At 49.7% G+C, this 26,940-nt stretch overlaps 1 protein-coding gene across 2 annotated transcripts in view; it reads left to right on the top strand.

Moving 5' to 3' along the window:
• The window catches only part of NUP155 (nucleoporin 155), an 898,957-nt gene that overhangs the window by 334,192 nt on the left and 537,825 nt on the right, over positions 1-26,940 (top strand). For both annotated transcript variants that reach the window (XM_078674974.1, XM_078674975.1), the window contains one exon: positions 11,210-11,276. In XM_078674974.1, the coding sequence (XP_078531100.1) occupies positions 11,210-11,276 (67 nt within the window). The remainder of the gene's footprint in view (positions 1-11,209; positions 11,277-26,940) is intronic.

Genomic DNA, 26,940 nt, shown 5'->3' with positions numbered 1-26,940 from the left:
GACCGGACCTGCCGAAGAGTGAGTTGGTAGACTATGTGTAAACCGGAGGAGCTGATGTAAGGACAGGTAGGGCCTATAGACTGCTGACACCAACTCTGATTTTATGGGTCTGGTAGCTGGTGCTGGGACCACGCAAACAAGAGAACTTTGAACTGCGCAAGGGCTCGCCCGGTTGGAAGGTGTGGGGGCGGTATTGGACCGGCTGCACGCTTAGCACTTCATCGACGAGGCAACACACGGTCAGCAGCGAATTAATTACGAACCCACACCTCTGCCTAAACCTAAGAGAAAGCTTGCATGACTATGGGTAAACCCAAGGGGAAAACTGAGGGGGGCGCAGACGCTGAAACTTCTGACCAGACGAAGCAGGGGACAGCTGATCTGCAACAACAGCTGGACCGCATTTTGGAGGCCATAGCGGCATCTCGAGAAGCCCTACAACAAGACATTGCTCAGGTGGCGACAGGGTTGGGCCTACTGCGAGCGGATCATTCTAAGTTATCGGATAGAGTGAAAACAGCCGAAGATACGCTCTAGGAGCTAACACCGGCCCAGGCGATCCTCGAGAGCAAAATGGCAGACGCCCTGGAACGTATAAAAACCCTGGAAAAGAGAGCAGAGGATTCCGAAAGCAGAAATAGGCGCAATAATATACGCGTGGTGGGCCTTCTGGAAAAAGAAGAGGGGGAAGACATGATCGGCTATCTTGAAACCTGGTTGAAGTCTATGGTGGCCCTGGAGGGCCTGTCCACATTCTTCACGCTTGAGCGAGCACACACAGTCCCAGCGCGTCTTCCACCACCGGGTCGCCCACCAAGACCAGTAGTGGCAAAGCTGCTTCATTACAAGGACAGGGATTTGCTACTCCACCGGGCACGCACATCGGGGCCTTATCTGGTGGGTAACAGCAAAGTGAACATCTTCCCGGACTACACGTTCGAGACTCAGAGGCTCCGAGTGTCGTTCCTGCCGATTAAGAGGGAACTCAGTACCGAGGGAATCCAGTACTCCTTGCTCTTTCCAGCAAAACTGAGGGTCATATTGGATGGAGCCACGCAGTTCTTCCATACCCCTGATGAAGCATGGACATGGCCCTCAGCGGACTCCCGCTATCCACAACAGCACCCCTAAGAGCCTCCCTGAACGCTGCCGCGAGACTCATTACTGGCTCAAGAAAACATTCGCATATATCCCCAGACTTAAAATCTCTAAACTGGTTGCCTTTTGAAGCCAGAATACAGCTAAAAATTGCCGTTATGACACACTCGGCCGTGCATCACAAGGCACCCAACTACCTCGCTCAAAAGTTGTCTATATCAGGAGGTTCGAGATCCAATAGAAGTACAAAAAATCTACTCCTGAAACCTCGTAGATTCCGGAAGGAAAAAACATACAAACGCTCCTTCTCAGGAATGGCTCCCAGGATCTGGAATGCACTCCCTCCTGAAACCAGGCTTATCTCCTCCACTGCATTCTTCAAGAAAGAGGTGAAAACCATCCTTATGGCCAATTTCACCTGAACTTTATAGTTGTTGGATAAGAGACTCTGCATCGTTTGGTATTTTGACCTCCTGACAGATTCTTGGCACTATATTTTTATTTGATTGTGACACTATTATGCTACTCTCCTACTACCGACCACTATATAATACACTTTAGTTTGCTGAATCACCCGCCTGATGCCCCCACCCCTTGCTCTCTCTATCCTTAGAATTTGGTATAAGCCATCCCTACATCCAAAGTTTACCTGAACTCTATTGTAACGGGATCAATGACTTTGCGCCGTCTTATATTACTTGTTACCTGATTGTATATTGGTATGTTTTCTGTACACTATTGTTTTCCTATTATGTTATTGACTATTATACTGCTCCCATTATTTCTGTTCAGTCTTGTTGCCCCTACCCCTGTCTCTGTGAAGCGCTCTGATATCTGTAAAGATCTTGTTCGCGCTATATAAAACTTTGAATGAATAAATAAATAAATAAATAAATGGCTAGAAACCTATAGAGCGGGCAAGGACCGCAGGGGGGACTGGGAGTCCGCTCCACAGAGGGCTCCGCAAGTGCGTAAATCGCAGCGACTCCGGCGGAAACGACAGGGGTCGAAGAAACCATCACCGTTGCAAACGGACGAGGGACGGCAGGCGGCCCTGCAAGCGGTGCAGGCGCTCTCAGGAGAGCAGCTGACACAGTCAATACCTGGAACTGAATCGGAGGGGCATAAAACCTGCTCGGAAACTGAGATGTCCGAAACGGACAGTGTGCGAGGCCCGGAGGTCACCACGGGGACTGCTGATGGTGTATTGGATGCTTAGGGCGGGGAAAGACTATAATTGATGTTGAAACGTTGAAATTAACTGGGGCCAGTACAATAGTGAACTTATACCTTTACACAAATGGGTCCAGATGCTGAGACCTTTTGATAAGGGATCATGGCGCATGGGGGCTGCGGGCTGGCGTAGCTGCCTGTCGGACCAGGATCACCCTCCACTTGCCCTTAAGGCGGAACCGCAGTGACTACTGCGGGACATAGTTGAGTGTTCTGGTTTCTATGGTTTGGATGGGGGCTGATAGTTCGTTATTAGGTCCTGTTCTGGGGGGGTGGAGGGAGATGCTAGTTGGGGAAGTTGTTGAGATAAGTGGGCAAGTTGGTGCGGGCAGTTGCTTGGAAATAGTCAGGATGGGGAGTCTCGAGAGCAATGGGGACGTTACCTGAATTGGTCTGCATTTCCTGGAATGTGCGCGGCTTACATTCAATGACAAGACGACACAAAGTCCACGCCTATTTGGTCAGGAGGGGAGTTCAAATAGCCTTTTTGCAGGAAACCCACCTTACCAAGGCAGAGGGCCTGGCGCTGCAGCGTAGGTGGAGGGGCCAGGTCTTTTGCACAACGTACTCAGCGTATGCTAGGGGGGTGCTGATTTGGGTGAGAGCAGGAGTGCCTTTCCAGGCTATACAACATGTTGTGGACCCTGAGGGTAGATATGTGGCAGTGGAGGGACGATTACAATGGAAGGAGATCACACTTTGTAGCATATACGCACCCAATACTGACCAAGCAAAATTTTTTGAGCACTTGCCGGGTGCGTTGGCACATTACCTAACCAACCCGACACTAGTGGGGGGGGATTTTAACTCACTCACAGATACTGTGCTTGATAGATCACACCCGCGCTGGCCGATTCACCAGTACGTAGGTTAGCACAGTGCAGACGGAACTGGCAGGAGAGATGGGACTTTATAGATATCTGGCGTAGACAACACCCTAGAGATAGAGACTACTCCTTTTTCTCGGCTCTACATGAGCTCCACGTACGCATAGATACGATCTTATGTTCACAATCGATAGCCACAATAGTAATGCCATCAGAATACCTGGCCAGAAACATTTCAGATCACAATTCACTGCTACTGTCCGTTGTGGTGGAGGGCTAGATTAGTCGTACCTACATGGCAATTACGCCCTGAAACGCTGGAGGATCAGGTCTACCAAGTAGCTATACGAGAGGGCATAGAACAATATTTTGCCGAAAATGCGGGCACAGCGTCTTCTAGAGCGGTGGGATGCCTTCAAGGTGGTGATACGAGGGCTCTGTATCAGCAAACATACGGGAATGAGGAAGGTGTTGCTGACTTATATAGATAAGGCTGAAGAAAAACTGAGGGCACTGGAGCGACAGCGACCAGAGCAGCCAGCATTGCAATTGCAAACGCGACTACTGGAGGCAAAAGAACTAACAGCAACGGAGGTAGAGAGATTGCGCTGTTTTGATCATAAGGCTTACACAGCGAAGATGCACGCGCAGGGGGACAAGGCTGGGGCATTGCTGGCGTGGTTGGCCGACCCGGCGCCGAGAGGCATCCCGGTCCTGGCCATAGAGTCAGTTTCCGGTAATATAGTATACACCCAACACGAGATCATAACGCGGTTCTTGGGCTATTATGAGTCATTGTACCAGAGTAGCTTGAGGGTAGAAGATGAAGAAATTGAAGAATATTTGGCAGAAATCCAACTGCCTCAGCTGGAAGAGGAGCAGACCGACGCACTAGGACAAGACATCACTGTCACCAAGATCCAAATAGCTATCAAGCAAATGACCCGGAAGAAAACCCCGGGAGTAGACGGGTTGCCGGTAGAATTTTATGTGCAATACGTTGATTTATTGGCGCCCCGTTTACTCGAGATCTATAAAGAAGCTAGAGAACTGGGTCGGTTGCCGTCTTCTATGAGAGAGGCACTGATTATCCCTCTGCTGAAGCCAGGTAGGGATGGTGAGGATGTAACGTCCTATAAACCGTTATCTATGCTGACGACAGACTACAAAATCCTGAGTAGAATTTTGGCGACTCGATTGTTGCCTCATATGACCTCCCTAGTCCATCCAGATCAGGCCGGTATTTTACCAACTAGAAACACTTCTTCCAATATTAGACGGCTCATCAGGATCATGGGGACCGCGCAACATGGCCTAGCCATGCCAGTGATCCTATCGGTCGACATTGAAAAAGCTTTTGATAGCTTGGAATTGACATATCTTGGCAGAGTGCTGAACCGGTTCCGTTTAGGCGAGCGGTTTGGGAGCTGGGTTAGAGTGTTATATTCTTCGGCGGTAGCAAGAGTGAGGTTGGTGACACTGATTTCCACCCAATACCCAGTACTACGGGGAACGAGGCAGGGATGTTCCCTTTCCCCCCTGCTGTTTGCGCTAGCAATAGAACCGCTGGCGGTGCAGGCGAGGTCAGGACTGCACTATGATGGACTGAGATATAATGCAATACCTCAACGCATATCGTTATATACAGATGATTTAATCTTGTATCTGGAAAATACAGAGGGGGCACTGCAGGGTGCAATTACGCTGCTAACAAAATGTGGAAACCGATCGGGACTCAAGGTGAATTGGCGTAAGACATGTGTTTATCCTGTACGACCATGCGAGATGGTCTCAGCTCTCCCCCAGGGGATAAAGTGGGAGCCGGCGTGCCTCACGTATCTGGGAGTTCGGATCTACCATGCTGCTACCGATATCCTAGTTGGTAACATAGGACGCTGTGTGAGGGCCTTGAAAGGATGCATGGCATTTTGGTCCACGCTTCCGCTGTCAGTGATGGGGAGGATAGCCTTACTTAAAATGGTGGCGTTGCCGAGGCTACTTTATAACTTTAGGACACTACCGATTTGGATCACACCATCGTTGTTTAAAGAATTGAGAACGATGGTCGTTGGTTTTCTGTGGGGAACTGGCAGGAAGCGAATAGCCTTGGGAACACTTATGTGGCCAAGATTGGAAGGGGGACTAGCGGTTCCAGATTTTGAACTTTACTATCTGGCAGCACAACTGCAGATTCTTACACAGGCGGTGGCTGCAGAGTTTCGGGGCCCTGAGCAAGGGAAAGGCACGGGGATTCAAAGACATATCCTGTCCTATATAGTCCTACAACAAGCTCTTCTCTCCAGAGACCTATCGCTGGAATAAAGCACCTTGAGATCATGCTGGAACCGTAGCCAACGTAAAGCGGGAGTCTTGCACCCATATGCTCCTGAGATCCCACTGGGAATGCTGACAGCACTTCCACATGGAGGGGACTGGGCTGCTCTAGAGGAATGGGAGCACATGGGAGTCCAGATGGTAGGGGATTTGTATGATGAGGGTGAACTGTTGTCTTTTCAGGCACTACAAGAAAGATATGACCTCCCGAATGGGGACTTTTTGCTCCATGCGGCGGTAACGAGTGCAATTAGGAAACACTGGAAGAAGGGGCAATCAGAACCTCAGACTAAATGGCATGCCAATATGTGGTGATGGCGGCGGGGACCTTTAAAGCGGTCACGTGCCTCCAGTCGCGGATGCTGCACGAAGGGTTACCACCTTTAACTGCTCTAAAATTGAAATGGGAAACAAGCACTGGCCGTCAGCTGCCAGATACTACATGGGGACAGATCCTCAAGAGGGCCTGGAAGGGCACTCGTAACGCACAGCTTCAATTGATACAATTTTACATAGTGCACCGAGCCTACTTGACGCCGAGAAGAATTCAGAGGCACTTCCAGGTGCAAAATGCTGCATGCCCCAGATGCTTAACAGAGGGGGTGGAACTGGAGCATATGCTGTGGGACTGCCAGAGCCTGGGGAGTTATTGGACAGAAGTGGGTACACTTTTGAATGATGTCACGGGCAGGGAGTTGTCGTACGACATGGCCACATGTGTATTGCTTGGGTTCCCTCACACACCCAAGACGAAGATAACAAGCAAATTTATAGACCTAGGGCTCATTTTAGCTAAGAGAGAGATTACCATGCACTGGAAGTCGAGGGAGGGTCCATCACACAGGCGCTGGCGGGCGGAGTGAAAGTACGATCCGGATGCAACAAGCCCAATGATCGCATCAGGAGAGGGCCTTAGATCAAGCAAGGGCGTGGTAGGCCTTAGTTCAGGCTTTGATAGATCGCCAACAAGAAGATGAGGGCTAGGGCACATAGAATTTCAGTGTAATGCTTCGACCTTACAACAATCAGAGACTGTACAACTGCTAACTGAGTAACATGTGTTATTGAGATTTGGAAGTTACATGCCCGCACTAGCCAGGGGGGTGGTGGGGGGGCGGGGGGGGGGGAGGGGGCGGCGTGAGCAAACGTTGGGGTATAAAAGTGGGCATATTGCACAAATGATGATGAGAGGTTGCATGTACCGTTGTATGATGATAAATCTTCAATAAAATATGTTTTAAAAAAAAATGATTCTGATCTTTTAGCCTGTAGGAGAGTAGGGTCTGCTTCCCATGGTCACCTCCACTTTTTGCTTTTGCTTCTCTGGTTTTCGACTTAGATGTGGCTGTGGGCCTGCTGATCAGACCCACAGCCCAGATGCACTCTCTCTAAATTTACACCATGTACTTTAGGTACATCCACAATTGGGAATTGGTTCACCTTATCAGCCCCTGTATAGTGTACCCTAGGTACCCAGGGCATAGGTGCATCCAAGGCCTACCAGGGGCTGCAGCATGTATTATGCCACCCCTGGCTGGCCATCCAAACTGACACAACTGGCTGATCACTCAGCTAGGGCAAGGTCGTGTAATCACCCCTTGCTTAGGTATACTATACCTATATCTAACCTAATATATAGAGACACAGTAACCTATAAGTCATTCCTATGGCAGGCCTTAACAATCCTGGAGGCAGAGTGCTTGGTTATGTGTGAGATGGTGCTCTAGCATGAGCTGAACCATGTCCTTATAGCTGTTCTATGATATTGCCATACCATATACTCTTAAGTGCATTATAATCCTCGCGGTTAATGCTAACTTTGGTTTGGCTTTATCCAAACATGTTGTGTAAGATGTCATACGCTTTGGAATACTACCCCCTCGCCAATTCTGGCGACTAGGGTAGCATGACCCAAGAAATGGAAGCTGCACAAGGATTGATCCCATTTTATTATGATCGCTCCATACTGGCGTTGGGGAATCTTACCAGAGTTGTCTTCCAGAGCAGATCTCCTCTCGCAGTAGATAGGGCAGGTTCTGCACCACAACCTCTAGAGCTGTCTTCTGCATGCCTGGTGATTGAGCGGGGACATCCGAGCTCTTTTGTCCTGCTGCAAGAGGTGGTTGACATTATCCTGTTAGTTTGTTGCGCCTCCAGGTTGGTTTATGCTGGATGGGTTGTTGCTTGTTCTGTAAATCGAGAGTGGATGCTTTGAAAGCACACCTTTCTGATATTGTACTGTTTACTCATTTATTGGCCAAGCAAGACTGTGCATTGAACACAGTTATAGGCTACATTGAAACCTTATCGGTGTTCCTTTGTCTCACACCTTCTCTGTTCAAGTCTCCTACTGTGTTGATTGTTTTAAAGTGGCTAACATGTATGTACTCAGCTTATCCTTTTATGTGTTGTATGCCCAAATGAGACCTTAATTTGGACCTGACGTCCCTGATTGGGGAGGGGGGGCATTTGAACCCCTACCCAGCTGCAGATTTGGATCTTTAGAGATGCGTTTTTGGTCTTCATTATTTTAGTGTGATGCATCATTGAGCTGCAAGTGCTCTTATGCTCTTCCTCCGTTTAGCTATGTTTATCCAGACAAGCTTGTCATGAGAACTAAAGTGTCTTTCGTGCCTGAAGTGTTGCCCTTTTCCTTATGGGGTAGTTAGTCTTTTCACATTCCCCACCTATCGTCACATCCCACCAAAGAGAAGAGTTTTTCTCAGCCAGACCCTCTATGGGCAGTCAGTTTTTATATTGATTAGACAAAAGAGTTCAGGTCTAACAATCCAGTCTAAATCGGATAGGTGGGCAACAGGAGTGCGTGGCGGCCCAGAACAGAACTCTGTCACAATGGATTATCCTTGCCATTAAAATCTGGTATGCCTTTGCTAAAAAGAACCACAGGAAGGAGTTTGCGCTCATTCAACCAGAGTGACCTTTGCTTTGGCCAGGGGAGTTCCCAGGTCAGATATTTGTCGTGCAGCAATATGGACTTCCCTTCTCACATTTACAAAGCAATATTATTTTGATTCGGAAGTGAGAAGACATGGCCATTTCGCTTGTTCCGTGCTGCAAGATTTTCTGGTCTGACGACTGCTTGAGCCCAACCACCTGGAAAGGGATATTGTATCTATTCATAAGGTGAGGAATCTGTAAATAGAAGTATTTCATCTAAAGTGAAAATTACTTACCTATGGTATTGATCTCTCTCGTGGATACTCTTATCTACCTGCATATTCCTCACAGTTCCTGTGCAGATCCCTGTTCTGGAGTGTGGTCAGGAGTATAAAATGAATAATGCTTTACCAATTTAATATGTTTCACTGTATTCTCACATTTGGTCTCAGCTGTCCTTGTCTTTGCCTCTTGAGGCTTAAAAGAAATGGATGAGGAACTGGTATCAGGGCAGCAGGTAGGCGCCAGCTACGGGCACAGCAAGGGAGCTATCTCAAACTTTCATGTGCCTGGTGTATTCAAAAGGTGAAGAATGGAGCTCTGGTTAAGATGGCGGTACTCTGATGATCATAGCATGTTGCCCGTGCCCCCACTAAGACCAGAAATCCCAACCTGGAACATAAAACACTGGTCCCAAGATGGGCTGCTGAGTGAGGCACTATAGTTTAGAGGTTTAGGTGGGGAGGGGACTCTATGGCAGCTGCCTCCTGGGTACAAACAAGAGCAGCGATCAGATGAGCGGCTGCCGGCTAAAACAAAGATGGCGGTGCCAGCCTAATGTGACCTGCACCAAGGCACCGGTGGAGATAGAGAAATCAGCGCATGAAGCATGGACTGTTTTTAGATCCCTGCACAAACTTCACTAAGCAGATATGACTGCCGGCTCCTGCTAACTGAATCCAAGACGTTGCCCTTGATTGTGCAGTGCAAGGGGTCCCACCCTAGCTAGACTAGATGCCAACATCAAAGAGCTTCCTATTCTCCTTCCAAACAGAGGGACAACTAGATTCAGCCTCAGAGCGCCTCCGTTCTGGGATGAAAGGCGGCCACAGGTGCATACTGACCTGGTGCAAGATTGCGACATAGGAGTACTGTGGTGACCCTACAGGGAAGTGACACTATCAGCATGGATTAACCTTCGTCCTGAATGCAAGCCAGGTAAAGAAAGTGAAGATAGCCCTGAAGAGAGCTCGGATAAATGAAAATGAATGACTGCTCCATGGTATGAGCCCCAAGACCAATGGTTGTAGAAGAAAAACCAAGCAGTGTCAACACAGCACCTCCCGTGGGACTTTATAAGGAGGGACAGAGCCATAAACCCATTAAGGGTGCAAATCAAAGTCATTCTCGTAAGATGAGCCTTACTGGTTCTATGTGCCTTTGGTGAGCTCCACTCTTCTTCCTCCCCACCTCTTTGTTTTTGCATCCCACAAACTCAGTGGCGGATTAGCCCAGTGCGGTGAGATGGGATGGTGTGTGCTGATTTTTAAGTTACTTAGTGGACTCGCTCCGACCCAGACCCCCCAAGCACATGGGAGATGGTGTGATTGACAAATTCCTGAGTAAATGTGAACCCCAGCACAGCTATTGGGGCAGTCACAATTATGTCTTTGCTGGTAGCTGCCTCTTCTTTGTCCCATGTGGGCTTAAAGAACTGTCTTTAGGAATTCGAAACTATCTGCAAGACTACCTTTACTACGGAAAAGGCAAAGTTACGAACCGAGATAAAGTAAGACGTCGAAGGAGTAAGAGATGACCTGCAGTCCATGAACCGCAGGTTGAAGCTACAGTGCCCTCACTGGACTCAGTAGAAAGGCAGAGCATCTGACCTACACCACGGTGGCCTCACTGGGATCTCAAGCACAGCTTATGAAGGAGAAACGTGACAACCAATCCAGAAGGGTTAATATTTGGCCCTGAAATTTGAAGGAAGAGTGCAAGGGCAGTGACATCTATACTTGCTTGACTAATATTTTGCAACATACCCCCCCCCCCCCCCCCCAATATGCAAGGCTAGCCCTGTTGGAATTCTTATGGCACACATAGTGGAATGGCATTCAAGAGAGCCAGCCAGCCAGCATTGAGAGACAGATTTTGTTGCACAAAATAACTGACCACAAACAAAAAGAAGCACCTTACGGTGAACAAGAAAACTAGAATACTGCTAGTTGAAGACAGCAGGGTCGTAGTAAATCACGACCTATCAACAGCCACCCTACAGCGAAGAAGAGATTTCAGACCTCTCATATCTAGGGCCAAGATATCCCTCCGGAGAGGAGTGCGCACTTTAGAAACCAATAAACAAATATAAAATAAAGTACTCAAGGGCAAAGACACACATCGGATAGGGCAAAAAGCGAAATAGGGCATTAACCTCAAATGAGGCCTAAGAAAAGAGAAACCTTCACAAACGTTTACCTTGTGGTATATACTAAAGAGAAATGAACAACAGATAGTATGAGAGAGCACATTGATCAGGTTCAATTCCCACCCTTGAACAGTATATTGAGGACCCTAGGGACATCAAACCTCTTACATTGGCACCACGCTCAGCATATAGATATTAGAGGGGAAGGTCACTGTAGCTAATACATGAAATAAGCATTTTTTGGGTAAAATTATGTGATTTTGGAACTCCGTAAAACCACTTGCATTGTAGAGCTACAGGGACAGAAACGGCAACAGCTACATTTTATAGAAATGTTTTTATATTTGGTTTATTTCACTGGTTGACTTCCTTCCATTTTCTATTCCTTTAGAAACATTTGGGATGGAAGTATAGCTGTGGACAAAACATTCAAAAGTGGGAACCGTGAAGTAACTGCGGTAAGATTTTTTTTTTTAAGTTGACAGTTTGTGGGTACTTATGATTAATACCACATTTTCCCTTTATTGGTACTACTGGGTGTATCTCACCTATGCAGTTGGTATAAAAAGTGAATTTCAGTCAGAACAAAGATGTTTACAAAGTGTTGTTTTTACATCCCAGCCCCTTCAACTGTTTGTGTGGACTTCCTCTATATCAGTTGTCGTAACAGTTGAAGATCACTTAAAATTCTCAGGTGCCTTTGAGATAGCTACTGTCACTCTCTGCACTGCTATCGCTTTGTTATGGATGACACCTTTGGACTGATTCCATTATTTTTTTTTGCTTCGATCTACTAAAAATCGAATTTGTTTATGTTATGAAACCTCTTTTGCTAGCAGTCCATTCTGTAACAATAGCAGTGCAGTCTAACCCATAATTACTGCCTTGTATGTGCTAATACTCTGAAAAAGGAGGTGGTTATGATAGAGGTCTTAAATTCTTTTTACTGATACTGATCCTAATCTGTGAGAAAGTGCCCTCTTTCTGCATGGTTGCCCCCACTTTCAGCTGAATTGCTGATGTGCTTTGACTGAGTGTGCCCTAGGTGTCTGCTAATCAGGAACCCAGGGCCCGTATTCTTTCCCTAAAACTGCATTCAAGCCTAAATCCGATTGGCTTCTCTGGCCACAGGTCAGCCCCTGGTAAATGGTACCACAGGTACCCAGGGTACTGTGTCCAGAGACGGCCTCTAAGGGCTGCAGCACTTATTGTGCCACCGTGGAGATCCTGTACCATTACACTCACATGCTGCCTTTGCCTTTGCAGGCTTCATGTTTTGGTGAAGAACAAAGTGAAGAGTCGACATGACACACATCCCTGTGTGCCATGCCTACAACCCACTGCCCTAGCATAGATCAGTCACCCCTCTAGCTGGGTGCACTATACCAGTGGTGAGGATAAAGGTGTAGTAGCCCTGTATCCCTACAGTGTCCAAGTCCATTCTTAGGCATTGTAAGTGCAGTTCTGCCATTAAGAGTATATGGTGCTGGGAGGTTGTCATTACAAACTCCACAGCACCATAATGGCTACACTGAAAACTGAGAAAGGACATTAAACCCACACTGATGCCAGAGTGGGATTTAATGAAAAATGCACAATGAAGGGCATCTTAGAGATGCCCCCTGAAAACTAACCTACCACTAGTGTTCAGACTGAGTGACTGCATCTGAAAGAAACAGGTTAGTATTAGATTCCTTACCTTAGAATATCCCCAGGCGTCAGACTGGATCCGGAAATTTACCAGTAGCAGTACCCTTGCGCGTCGGTAGGCGTCGTCTGCGGCTCCGCGTCCGTCATGGGCGTCGTCGGAGTACTTAGACGTCGCCTCCGCGTGCTGACGTCAGTTCTTCTTTTTTCCGCGAGCGCAGATCCGGAAAAAGTGGTACCTTAGTCATTTTTTGACTAAACTTTTTACGATCTCTTTTGATCATTTTTCGAGTATTCGACTCCGAACGGAGCCGGTAGGGATGCCAGGTTTTAAGCCCTGTGAGGACTGCGACCGGCTGATGTCGGTCACCGACCCTCACCGCCGGTGTCTACACTGTCTCGGCGTCGATCACGACGACAAGACATGTTCCGACTGCCCGGCCCTGATTTCGAAAGCTAGGCGGGAGCGTTCCCGCAAGCGGCTCGAACTCCGGCAGTCGGCCCCGCGCCGCGAGAGGTCCCGGTCCGGACGGAGGTCGAGGGACCGGTCGCGGGGTTGGAGCCATCATAGCTCCGGGAGTCGACATCACTCCTCAGGGTCGAAGTCGTCAGGTAAGCACAAGAAGTCGAAGAGACGTCATCGCTCTTCCGACTCCCCCGACGCGGCCGGGGGTTCAGGTGACACCGCCCACACGGCTCCGTCGGAGTCGCGGGCGTCGCGTCCGGCCCCACACTCTCCGGTTCCTGGGCCGCACGCGACGCCGGAGGAGATCGAGCGGTTCCTCATCCCGTGGGCTCCGCCTGACAGGGAATCCAAGAGGTATGAGCAATACGGCAAAAAGGTATTCTCCTCCCTGAGTCTGGGACTGCGGTCTTCCAACACCGCATGCCTCTTGGGCCGCTACACCCACTCTCTGTGGGATGCGGTCGCGGACGTGCTGCCAGAATGCCCTTTGGAGGTACGGGCTAAACTCGGCCAAGCCCTTGTGGAGGGCCGAGATGCGGCACGGTATTCTATCCGGTGTGGGCTGGATACCACCGACTCACTGGGCAGAGCGATGGCAACGACGGTGGCGATTCGTCGCCACGCCTGGTTGAGGTCCGATAACTTCTCGGCTGATGTCCAGAATACACGGTCGGGGACAACGGCGAGGACAGTCCACACCTTCCCCTGCAGCATCCGCCTCAAAACCCTCCTAGTCCGTGTTTTCAGGCCCATGTGACGCTAGTGGGGGGCAGGGTTCGCCATCACCTCCCCCACTGGCGCACTGTCACATCGGACAGGTGGGTGCTGCAAATCGTCCGAAGGGGCTACTCCCTCCCCTTCGAGGCGACCCCTCCAGCCATGCCACCGCAAAACCACCGTTTATTGGGAGATCATTTGCGACTTCTGCAGGAGGAAGTTACGGCCCTCTTGGCCAAGGGGGCCATCGAGCGCGTTCCTGGGCCAGAAGTAGGGTGTGGTTGCTACTCCCACTACTTTCTGGTACCCAAGAAGGGCAAAGGCGACCTACGCCCTATCTTGGATCTACGGAACGTCAACGGCTTCCTCCGGAAGGAGAACTTCAAAATGCTGACACTGGCTCAGGTCTTGGCTGCCCTGGACCCAGGAGACTGGATGGTAGCGTTGGTCTTGCAGGACGTTTATTTACACATCCCCGTCCTGCCGGCCCACCGGCGCTTCCTGCGGTTCACGGTTGGCCACGACCACTTTCAGTTTACCGTGCTCCCCTTCGGCCTTACCAGCGCCCCACGGGTGTTCACAAAGGTGATGGCGGTGGTCGCAGCTCATCTGCGCAGGTTAGGGGTTTCAGTCTTCCCCTACCTCGACGACTGGTTGTTGAAGGCGGGCTCGCCCCAGGCAGTCGTCAGCCACCTCCAGACGATGGCAGACCTCCTGCACCAGCTGGGGTTCTTCATCAATGTGCCGAAGTCACACCTGTGCCCCTTTCAGAAGCTCCTCTTCATCGGAGCGGTTCTCGACTCGGCGCAGTTTCGGGTTTATCCCCCCGAACAGCGGGTTCGGGATATTCAGGCTCTGATTCCACTCTTTCAGCTTTATCCCGGGTCTCGGTCAGGTTGACGCTGCGGCTTCTGGGGCTGATGGCCTCCTGCATCCTTCTGGTGCATCACGCCCGGTGGCGGATGCGGGCTCTGCAGTGGGACCTGAAGTTTCAGTGGGCCCAGCATCAGGGCAACCTATCCGACCATGTCCTGATCTCGGAGGGCACTGCGAGACAGCTGCAGTGGTGGCTCATGGACCGCGATTGGGTCAGCGGCAGATCCCTCTCCCTTCCCCAACCGGAGCATGTAGTTGTGACGGACGCGACCCTCCAGGGCTGGGGAGGCCACATGGGAGAGGCAGAGATCAGGGGTCTCTGGTCTCCGGCGGAGTCCCGGCTCCATATCAACCTTTTGGAGCTGCGGGCGATTCGTCTAGCACTGAAGGCATTTCTCCCTTCTGTCCGGGGGTGTGTAGTGCAGGTGTTCACGGACAACACCACCGCCATGTGGTACTGCAACAAACAGGGCGGGGTGGGTTCGTGGACCCTTTGCCAGGAGGCTCTGCGCCTCTGGCAGTGGCTGGAACATCAGGGCGTGACCCTGGTGGTTTAACACCTGGCAGGTTCTCTGAACGCCTGGGCGGACGAGCTCAGCCGTCGGTGCATGATGGATCACGAATGGCGTCTGCACTCGGACGTGGCGCACAGCCTCTTTCAGCAGTGGGGAGAGCCGTGGTTAGATCTATTCGCCACCGAAGAGAACACGCAATGTCATCAGTTCTGTGCGTTGGAATTTCCAAGGCGGCACTCGCTCGGAGACGCTTTTCGTCGCGCGTGGAGTTGCGTACAACAGACCGCCTTTCCACCTATACCACTTCTGCCCAGAGTGCTGAAGAAGACCAAACGCGACCGTGCCCAAGTCATCCTTGTGGCTCCGGACTGGGCGCAAAGATACTGGTATCCCGAGCTACTCAGTATGTCAGTCGATCCCCCGGTTCGTCTGCCTCTTCCGGAGGACCTTCTGTCGCAGCAGCAGGGGACGGTCCTCCATCCGAACCTGTCCAGTCTCCACCTCCATGCTTGGAGATTGAGCGGCAACAGTTGAGGCCTTTTGACTTGCCTCCTGAAGTCTGTAATGTCATTCTGGCAGCCAGGCGTCCCTCCACTAAGTCGGTATACGCCTGCAGGTGGAATAAATTTGTGGCATGGTGTACAACAAAGGCTGTGGATCCACTTTCCGCACCTCTTTCTGAGGTTCTTCGCTTCCTTCTTCCTCTTGTCCAGCAGAGCTCTGCTCTGGGCACTATCAAGGGCTACCTTTCTGCCCTTTCAGCCTTTCTAAGGCTGCCTGATCAACCTTCTTTGTTCAAGTCCCCTATTGAAACTCGTTTTCTGAAGGGCATCACACACATGTTCCCTCCTGTTCCGTTTGTGATGCCTCAGTGGGACTTGAAACTTGTTCTTACCTTTCTGATGTGCGCTCCCTTTGAGCCACTTCACAACTGTCCTCTCCGCCTTCTTACTCTGAAGACTGCTTTCCTGGTTGCCATCACCTCTGCCAGGAGAGTGAGTGAGCTCTAGGCTCTTTCATCCAAACCCCCTTTCCTTTCTGTCCATCCGGACAAGGTTGTGTTGCGGACTAGGCCATCTTTCCTGCCCAAGGTTGTCACGGCCTTCCATATCGGGCAGTCTATCACCTTGCCCACCTTCTTTCCACCACCGCATCCCTCTAAAGAGGAAGAGCGGCTCCACCGTCTGGACCCAAAACATGCGATTTAGTTCCATCTAGATCACACACGCCAGTTCCGGGTGGATGACCAACTCTTTGTTGGTTACGTGGGCGCTAAGAAGGGACGGACGGTGCACAAGAGGACCATCTCTCGGTGGGTTGTCTTGTGTATCAAGGCATGTTTCTCATTGGCGAAGAAGGAGCCTCCTGTTGGGCTGAGAGCCCATTCCACTCGGGCCACGGCGGCTAGCACTGCCCTGGGCCGGGGAGTCCCCTTGCAGGACATCTGTCAGGCGGCTACGTGGGCATCCCTGCACACGTTTGCAAGACACTACTGCCTGGACAGCCAAGTCCGGAGGGATGGCTTCTTTGGCCGTTCCGTCCTCCAGGACTTTCTGGTGTGATTATTGGTTCGCAGACCCACCACCGGGGTTGGTATTGCTGGGTTATCTATTCTAAGGTAAGGAATCTAATACTAACCTGTTTCTTTCAGATGAACAAGTTACTTACCTTCGGTAACGATATATCTGTAAGAAACAGTAGTTAGTATTACATCACAGCTTTCACCCACAACCACTTTAACCTAGATCAGCACCAGAACGACACGCACAACGACAAATCCTACCCTTTGTCCCCCCCCTCTCTCAGTCCCCACTACCATCCGCTAACTAACCACGCAGAGCACACCACATCTATTATTATAACTCCCCCTCCCCACGACAGGACCATCTCCAACCCCATTTCCCCCCCCCACTCTTAGCCCTCACTACCCTTCAGGCTCCCCCATCACCACCATCATACACTCCACTTCCACCCCGCTCTCTCCGCCTGCCACGAATTCCCTTCTCTACGCCACCAACATCCTCCGTACTTCTTCCACCCCCATCGCCCCCATACCCTCTCGCCTCCCTAACACCAACCTGTACGCCTACACCACGGAGCCCCGCATGAACACCAACCCACCCCCCCACCCGCACGATAACTCCCAGGTCAGCCACTCACCCATGACTTCCACCCCCAGCACTAACACTTATCCCACGCTGGACAAGATTATGTCCTCCCTCCTCCAACTCAAAGAAGACATTCACACCATCAAAGAAGACATTCACACCATCAAAGAGATACTCATCACACCACCTAGACACACCTCACTCACCACTACGCCCCCTCTCAACTTGCTCTCCACCCGTCCTGATGACGCGCCCAAGCTACATCCCTCACACAGGACCGCGATCCATGCCCACAATCGCAACAACCGCACCCGCCGCCCACACTGGACCGCGATCCCTGCCCATAATCGCAACAACCGCCCCTGTCGCACATGCAACCCTCTTTCGGATTTCGACACTCTCACCCTCCTCCGCTCCTACGACCCAGCTCCCCTAAACACCACAACCGCCTTGCACCTCCCCATTCCCACGATACACTCAAATCCCCGTAGACCCTCCACACTAAACAACAGAACCTCCGTCCCGAATAACCTTAGAAAAGTCCCCCTCTCTCTAGTACCCTCTACCTCCCCTGACACACCCTGTCTCAAATGCACTCTCCTAAACTGCAGATCGGCTTCTAGACACTCCTCCGCCATCGCTGATCTCATCCTAACATTGGACCTGGACCTAATCATCTTGACTGAAACCTGGCTAACCGAATCTTCTACACCTATAATGGACATTCTGGTTCCCCCCAACTACCACATCATTAGGCTTGACAGGTCTGGCAAGATAGGTGGTGGAATCGCATGCATATACAGGAACAGCCTTTCTGTTCTGAAAGTCTCCGCACCTTCCCTACCCTCCCCAACTTCCTACGAATACATCTGCCTCGATATTATCAGTAATGGCAAACCGATATGCTCTCTTCACGGCATTTACCACCCACCCAGAGACAACCTCACCTTCGCCCAACAAATCATGGACATGATCTCAACCAACGCCGGACGACAGCCCACCCAAATATACGTTGGTGACTTCAACCTCCACTGGAACGATCACAATGATACGGTGGTAAATAGTCTTAAAAGCTTCCTCAACGCCCTGGACCTCACACAATTATGCAACAGCCCGCCCCACGAGAAAGGTTCTATCCTCGACCTTATCATAGCCAAAGAGGACGCTATTCAACTTGAGTCTATCCAACCCTGTGACTGGTCAGACCATCATATTGTCACATTCCACATCAATGAAAAAATCAAACTCAACACGGTTCAATCCTCCAGACCTAAAGTCTGGAAAAGAGACTTGAAAAAACTAAATCCATACTCCCTACCCCCGAACAGCCGCGACCTCCTGCTCCCTCCTACGGGCGCTACAGATGTCCAATCCTTGACTGACCACTATCTCAACGCCATGACCTCAATAATTAATGAGGCTGCTCCCATGCAGCTAAAAAGAGTCTCCGCTAAAATCTCCAATCCATGGTACGACAGGAGTCTCAATGAAGATAGATGAGCCATGCGAATGGCGGAGCGCACCTGGAGAACAGCTCCCTCTGCACTGCACCTGAAAACCCTGAAGAAAAAGAGAAACGCCTACTTCAGGAAAATTAAGCGCTCAAAAGCAAACTTCTTCAGCCTCCAGCTCGACCAAGCAAAAAAACGTCCAAGAAAACTGTTTGAGCTAATCAGAACACAAGCCAAGGAACAACCCCAACCTCTCAATACCTTGTGCGAAGCACCCTCCTGTGAAGACTTCGCCGCTTTCTTTACCCAAAAAACTGACAACATAAAGAGTGATCTCCGCACTGATGCAAGCCTCTACACCACACCCAACTGCATAACACTCACCGAACCTAAAAACAATGCAACATGATCATCCTTTGAAACCTACTCCGAAGAAGAAATAGGCAAACTGCTCAGCACCTTGAAACCTTCCAATCACCTCACGGATCCCCTCCCTGCTAACGCTGTCAAAGATTTCACTCCATTGCTCCTTCCACTCTGGACTAAAATTATCAACAGCTCGCTCCAAGAAGGAACAATCCCTGACTCCCTCAAAGTTGGACAAGTCACACCTTTGCTAAAGAAACCTACTGCCGACCCATCCGACTTAAACAACTACCGTCCCATCACATATATTCCCACTCTCGCCAAACTATTGGAAAAATGCGCACAACTACAACTGACTAAACACATTGATCAGTTTGATCTCCTCAACCCGCATCAATCAGGCTTCCGAGCAGGGCACAGTACTGAAACTGCGATGACCCACATAGTTGACGACGCACTTCAAATCCTAGATCAAAATGATACCTGCCTCCTCATCCTTCTTGATCTCTCTTCAGCATTCGACACTGTTAAACATGAGAATTTACTCGATCTTTTGAACACAAGAATGGGTCTATCTGGGACTGTTCTCAAGTGGTTCACCTCCTTTTTACACAACAGGTCGCAGAAATTCAAGAGTAACAACCTGATGTCCTCGCCAATACCTGTTTCGTTAGGCGTCTCCCAAGGATCCTCCATATCACCAACTTTGTTCAACCTAGTTATGGAACCTCTCACCACCTTGCTACAAGCATCCAATGTACTTTTTCACATGTACGCAGATGACACCCAACTATATCTCAAATTACAATCCCCTAATGACATTCTACTCCTGAACTCAACGATCAGAAGCACCCAATCCTGGCTTGCTGATAATCATCTCAAACTCAATGCTCTGAAAACAGAATTCCTTCTGATCTCACCTCCCGCGAAGATTTCTACCACTCAAACCTGGCTTAAACAGCTAACTGCACTCAATGTCCAACCCACCATAGTGGATTCAGCAAAATCCCTAGGCATAACTCTCGACTCCAATCTCAACATGCAGCATCATATCAGCAAGGCTACTAAGGGAGCGAACTTCCAAATCAATACCCTGAGGAAACTTAAACCCTTCCTACCAGCCAAAGACTTCCAAACTGCAGTACAAGCACTAGTAATCCCGCGAATTGAATACAGCAGCATCGCCCTCTGCGGTCTCCCGTTAACCACTACTGCACTCCTAAGAGCTTCTCTAAACGCTGCCGCGAGACTCATCACTGGGTCAAAAAAACACTCGCATATCTCCCCTTACTTGAAATCCTTGAACTGGCTGCCTTTTGAAGCCAGAATACATCTGAAAATCGCCTGCATGACACACAAAGCTGTACACCTGAGCTCTCCCGGATACCTCACTCAGAAGCTGTCAATCTCTGGCGGATCTAGAAACACTAGAGGCACAAACAATCTTCTGCTAAAACCTCGAAGATTCCGGAAGGAAAAAACTTATAAACGCTCTTTCTCAGGAATGGCACCCAGGATCTGGAACTCACTTCCTCCTGAAACCAGGCTCATCTCCTCCATCACACTTTTTAAGAAAGAAGTAAAAGCTATTCTCATGGCCAAATACACTTGACCTATTAACGTGGATCTGTAAAGACTCTACACCGATCTGTATTATTTTGCTCGAACTCTACGACTATGTGTCTCACCTGTATTATTGACCTACCTACCTATGCACACATTCATCTGTAATATTTGCATTATTGATGTACCTGTTCTACTTTGCTCCCTCACATACCTACCCATCTCACTTATTACGTTTAATTTCGCTATACCTAATGACCTGCTACTCACTCTATGGTTGTACTCCCGGCTTTGTAAAGCGCTCTGATATCTGCAAAGATCTTGTTTGCGCTATATAAAACTTTCAAAATAAATAAATAAATAAAATAAATTCCTTACCGCCCCACCCATCCTCCCCGTTCGGCGAACCTATATCTAGGATTAAGGTCTTCCCCTTTCAGGGCCCTAGTTTCAATGGCACCAGTGTTGGTTTTTAACATGGCTCTGCGTTTCTGGCGCGGAAAAGCTGTGTCTAAGAACTGACATCAGCACGCGGAGGCGGCGTCTAAGTACTCCGACGACGTCATCACGGCGCCCACGACGACGGACGCGGAGCCGCAGACGACGCCTACCGACGCGCAAGGGTACTGCTACGCAAAAATTTCGGCTCCAGTCTGACGCCTGGGGATATTCTAAGGTAAGGAATCTAATACTAACTACTGTTTCTTACAGATATATCGTTACCGAAGGTAAGTAACTTGTTCTTTCAGCTGCCACAACCAGACATGTTTCCTGACCCTTGGGTCGAGAGCCTTTTGCTCTCTGGGGCCTGAAATAATGCACATCCTGATACCAGGTGCCAAACCTTCTCCCCCCAGGATGGACAGGGTTCACGAAGGGGAAGCTTCAAAGGCTTTTCGCATTTGCAAGCTTACCAAGGCCACTAGCTGCTTTCAGCAATTGGTCCCCACTGGTTCTGACCCCCACTTTGGGCGGGAGAACTGGCAGGAAAAACAAGTGTGGAAGAGAGGTGTGACCACTACTGCCAACTCCACCCCTCAGGTGGGGGAGGCGAGGTGAAGCACAACTCTCAGTCCCTGCCATCTTGCAGATGGGGGGAATCAGCTAACCAGGAAAAGGCTTATGCCCCTCTACCATTGGAGGGTGGCATAATAGGGGGAGTACCCACCCCAGGGAAGGGACCCATTGGTTCCAACCTTTTTACCTACCTGTAACGCCCCTAAATCTAGTATTTAGGGGCACCCCTGAACCTTGCTTCCTCAGACCAGAACCTGCAACAAGAAAAGAAGAAGGACCGAACAGCCGTGGCAAAGCTAACAAGAGGAAGACGCCCACTGACTTGGCTCCAGCCCTACAGGCCTGTCTCCACCTCGAACCCGCTCCTGCGAAATCCCGGTGTGTCCTGTAGCCAGCAACCTCAAAAACTCCGGAGAACCTTCCTGCCTTCAACCACAAAGACTGTGTCTACCGTCAAAACTGATTTGTTCATTTGCAACCTCTGGCCGGACACAGAGAATAAGCACTACCCTACACCTGCTGTCCACGGCCCGAGCTCAAGTGGGCAAACACCACGAGGAGGTCACCCTGGTGATCCTAACCCTAGATTTGGCGACCCCTGACCTGCCTCAAACCTTCAGCTGATGCCTGCAGCCTAAATCCGGAAGGTCCCCCCAACTGCGACCACGAGCTGGTAAGAAGATCTGACCCCAAAAAGCACCCCTGCACCCAACGCCCCACGGCCTTGGGTGGCCAATCAGACGGTGCCTAACCAACCCCCAACTTCCCAACTTACCTCTCAAAATGGTTGTCGCACCCAGAAGACCTTCGTCCTCAACCCTGCTGTGCCTTTGCAAACCGGAGGTTCCCCATTGCAAAAACGGCATCCGACGTCGAAACAGCACCCTGCACCCCTAGTGCCGCTGAGGGTGCACCTTTGGTGCTACTTTGTTTCCCCATTTGCCCTAAGCTAAAGTCTAGGAGCTTGGCTCCCACAACCAAGAGGCCTGCTCGTCCGCAGCCACCAACCGTAGGCCTCCTATCCCACATTGGATAACATTGGGCCTCAGCCCTCTGCACCCAGTCACCCTAGTGCCGCTGAGGGTGTAACTAGAGTGGATCCTCGACCCTAGGGGACACCTGAGTCTACCCCCAGAACCTCAAATCCCACTACCAAAAACTTGCCTGAAAACAGATAACACTGTTTTTCTCCTTAGGGTAACATTGACTGTTTTTCATGGAAAAGTTTAAAAGTGTGGAGTTTGAAAACCTAAAGAAATTCTTTAAAATTGTACTGTTTAACAAAAACGCTTTTACTTACCTGTTTACAGGAAATGTCCCAGTGTAGTATACAGGTATACTACACTGAGTAAGAAAAGTAATCCAAAAAGTAACTTACCTGGTATTTTACTGAAAATCCCATTTGTGTCTATGTACTGTTTTTACAAAGTGTTGCATTTCTGTGCAACCATACTGTAAGTCAAAACAAGGTGCATATACAATTACAATTCAAACTTTACAAACTGCATTACTGCTGTGTTTATTGCTTACCTGTGCCAGGATTACTTGGTTCTAGAAAATAAAATAACTAAAAGAATTTTATATACAACCATCGGTCTGAAGTTCATTCTTTGAGTGTTACGAGCATAGTCTTAAAGATTATTCTTTTCCTTACTGAGAGCCAGTGGAGGCTCCGCAGGAGGTGGGACACATGCGCATTCCAAGGGAGTTCAAAGATGGTACAGGCTTCTGCATTCTGGAGAAGTTGAAGCCTGTCCAGCAAATAACTAGGCATGCCCAGATAGAGGCCATTCCCGTAATCCAGCCTGGATAGGATCAGGGCTTGAGTCACCTGTTGTCTGGCAGCTTTAGACAGAAAGAATAGAAATGTCTGCAGAAGGCGCAACAGAGCAAAACAGGTGCCTACTACTTCGTTAACTTGGGCACAGAACAACAACCGTTTATCAAATTTGAAACCCAGGGTTTTCACCACCAAGTTGTTTGCCGTGGGGACAGGTGCGTCAGCTGGCCAGAAGACCTGAGGTGGCGTCTCTGTACCCTTGCCAAAAAAGAGTAGGTCTGTCTTTCCTGCATTACATTGCAACTGGTTCGCAGCCCACCATCCGAAAACAGCTGAGAGGCAGGAACTATTTAGTATACCAGGACATCTCTCGTTTTCCTTCCGCATAAACAGCTGCTTGTCATCTGCATAGGACACAATTTTGGCCCCCAATGATTCAACCATCGTGGCCAGGGTTGTAAGGTAGATGTTAAACAAGGTTTAACTCAAGGCCGAACTCTGCGGGACACCAGCCTTCAATAAGCAAGATGACGCTGAATAGGGATGACACCAGAACTCGTGCCCCCTCCCCTCTATAAAAGATGCCAGCCATTTCCAGGCCAAACCACTGATGCGGAGTCAAGTGGAGCCGAGTCAGGAGCATCTGGTGCGAGACCGAATTGAAAGCGGCCAATAGATCAGGCAAGATCAGCAACGCTCTCTCGCCTGTCTCCTGACTTAGCCGGATGGAATCAACCACTTCTAGAAGAGCGTTTTCCGTGCTGTGGTTATGGTGAAAGCATGACTGGCTAGGGTGAAGTAGGCAACTATTTTCAAGAAAGGATGGTAGCTGCTGGTTCACATGTTTCTCAAGGAGCTTCCAGAAGGCCGCAAGCAGGGAGATAGGCCTAAAGTTGAACGGGTCAGAGGGATTAGCCTGGGCCTTTGTTAGCAGTGGAATAGCATTAGCCTGTTTCCATTTAGTGGTAACCGTGGCAGACGAGAGGGAGGCATTTAATAGCTGGTTCATGGGTGGGTTTATTGCTTCTGCTCCCAGTTCCAGAATGGAAGCGGGGGCAGGGTCCAACAGAGAGCCATATTTAAGGCATTTTAGGGCCCTTAAAGAGTCCTCCAGAGAGATCGGGTCGAAAAAGTTCAGGGAACATACTTCTATAGTAAAGGGTGAATTGTCATTACGTTTTTCCTGGTAATTGACCACGTCTAAGGCAGGGCCTGATGTGTCATATCCCACCGTAGGTGGTGGGAGGCTGGCCTGGATAGAATCCATTTTTTTCTGGAAGAATGAGGCGAGCATCTTATACCATTCCTCAGAGGGCGGTTTCTCATTAGAACCAGCTTCTGACGCGGAGAAAGACCACCATTTTTAAAATTTCTCTAGAATAATTGCTTACCTTTAGAATTTTTGCCTCAAAATAGGCTTTTTTGCTATTTTAATTTCTCTATGATAGTTCCCTAGTTCTGCTTTATAGTCTGCTTTGGCTGCTGGACAGTAATTTATCCTCCATAGCCTCTCTTTACGTTTACAAGCTAATTTCGATTTTTTTAGGGACGAGGTGATCCAAGAGCTAGGCACTTTTGACAGAAGCTGTGTGGTGCCACTTTCCGGAGCCAATGATTGAAAGCCAGACTCAATCCAGCCCTCAACTAGCCTAAATCATTGCTAATCATGCCAGTCAGAGAGGGACTTGGGGCTTTAAGCTTGTTACTCAATGTGAGAAGTTAGCCTGACATATGATGTCTACTATTCTAGTGGGCACCTTGCACCAGTCTAATCGACCCTTATTGATGGTGGTTGTGAAGTCAACCTTAAAGACAAGCTATCCTAGTGGTAGCATGGACCAGCAGTCTTAGGCTAAGACTTCAGAGAGCATGTGAAGCAAGCTGTTTTACCAATTATAATCCCTTGAATACCAAATGAAAGGACACCACACAAGGTACATATCAAATATATATGTATTTATTCTAAACACAACCCCTCTGCACTCTTTATGAGGTCAGAGATCGAAGTACATCACGAGTTACTCAATTAGCATACAATAAGTTGCACAAATACAGTTATACCCTAGGGGCCTCACAGACCATATACTAAAGAAGTGGTATAAGAACCACGTGAGAGTTAGTCAGCAGGCCTAGGGCCTTTAGAAACGCTCGGGCTACACTAAACAACCAAAGGTTAGGAAGTAGGAGGCCCACGGGAGACGCGTGCAGTGTCTAAACACAGTCGCGAGTTACCATTGACTTACAATGGGAAACGAAGAGGTTACAAAGTTACTGTTTAAGGACACTTCCGGATGGACTACGATAAAACCCCTTTAGACTAAGACACTTCGGGAGTCAGGGAGCACCGGAGTACTCGTGTTACCTCACCCAGGGAAGCCGGGTGCATAGGTGCCTTTTGGTGTTGGGTTTCGTCGTCGTTTTCTATGGAGATCTGCAAAGAAGTGCTGCACGTGACCAGAGGAAAAGTGTCCGGGTGGATCCAAGGGTGGATCGGTGAAGTGAAGAACCTGAAAGCAGAGGGGACAGAGTCTGGGTCACTAGCCAGTGACCAGGAAGGAAGCAGGCGATGTTGCATGCTTGAAGGTGAAGAAGGTGAACTTGTCTCTTCAGCCACGAGGTCCAGGAGGCATCGACGATGACCAGGAGCTGGATACGAGCTGTCCCACGATGGATCTAGTTGACTGCGGAGTCGGTATCCGGATTGGACCCAACAAGCCTTGGCAACCGCAACCCACATAGGATGACGAGATTGGCTCTGTTGCAGACCAGCAAGGTCTGTGGCGCTTCTCCTTTGACGGGAAGCTGGAGCAAGCCTGGAGCAACCAGGAAAGCAGTTTAGTTAAAAAAGAAAGTCTTCAGGGTTCTCACTAACCAACGGGCAAGGAACCGGGAAGACGCGTCGAGCTGAAATGCAAGAGCAGGCCCCACGCGGCACTTGTGGAGTGTGAAGGGCTGAGCTTCGGTGCAAATGGCGCTCGGGTCTGGGGCTTCTCGTACCCCAATGCACAACTGCGAGGGTACCTCGGTAGTCGAGCAGTTAGCAAAATGCAGGATGTCCAGGGTGTCCGGTCCCACGTCTCTCGTGTCCGCCACGGGTCTCAGGTTTGCTGTGGATGTGGGTCGGAGTTGGAGAAGTCTCAGAGTCCAGTTTCTGTGTCGCTTAATCTTCGGGTTCTGGCGGGAGCGTCGACAAAGCAGACCGGCAAGTTACTGGTGGTGCCTGTTTGCACGGGGTGGTCACTCCTTGACCACAAGGGAGATGTCTTCTGTCTTCTAGTCAGGATAGAATGTCGAAGGTCCAAAAGTTCTGTATCAAAGTTTCTTTCCAGGATAATCTAAAGTCCTGGGGACACAGCTCCTATACTTATACTAAGCTAAGGGGCTGGATTACCTGCCTAGGTCCCTCCTATGGGTGTACCTGTGAAGGGGGTGGTTACACCCCTTTCCTTTGTCCAGTTTCGAGCCAGAGCTGGGGCTGGACTGCCCCAGCAACTGGTTTGAACCGGGCTATGCATGGAGCACCTTGTGTGCCCCAGGCAATGTCTAGATGCATTCACTGAATGCAGCCCTCCCTGCCCCAATACACATAACCCCTGTCTGGGAAGGTGCTGGCACC

The sequence above is a fragment of the Lissotriton helveticus genome, chromosome 2_1, assembly GCF_964261635.1.
Source record: "Lissotriton helveticus chromosome 2_1, aLisHel1.1, whole genome shotgun sequence".
NCBI classification, from domain to species: Eukaryota; Metazoa; Chordata; class Amphibia; order Caudata; family Salamandridae; genus Lissotriton; species Lissotriton helveticus.
Note: the sequence above shows the minus strand (reverse complement) of the source record. Positions and strands in the feature narration are given on the sequence as shown.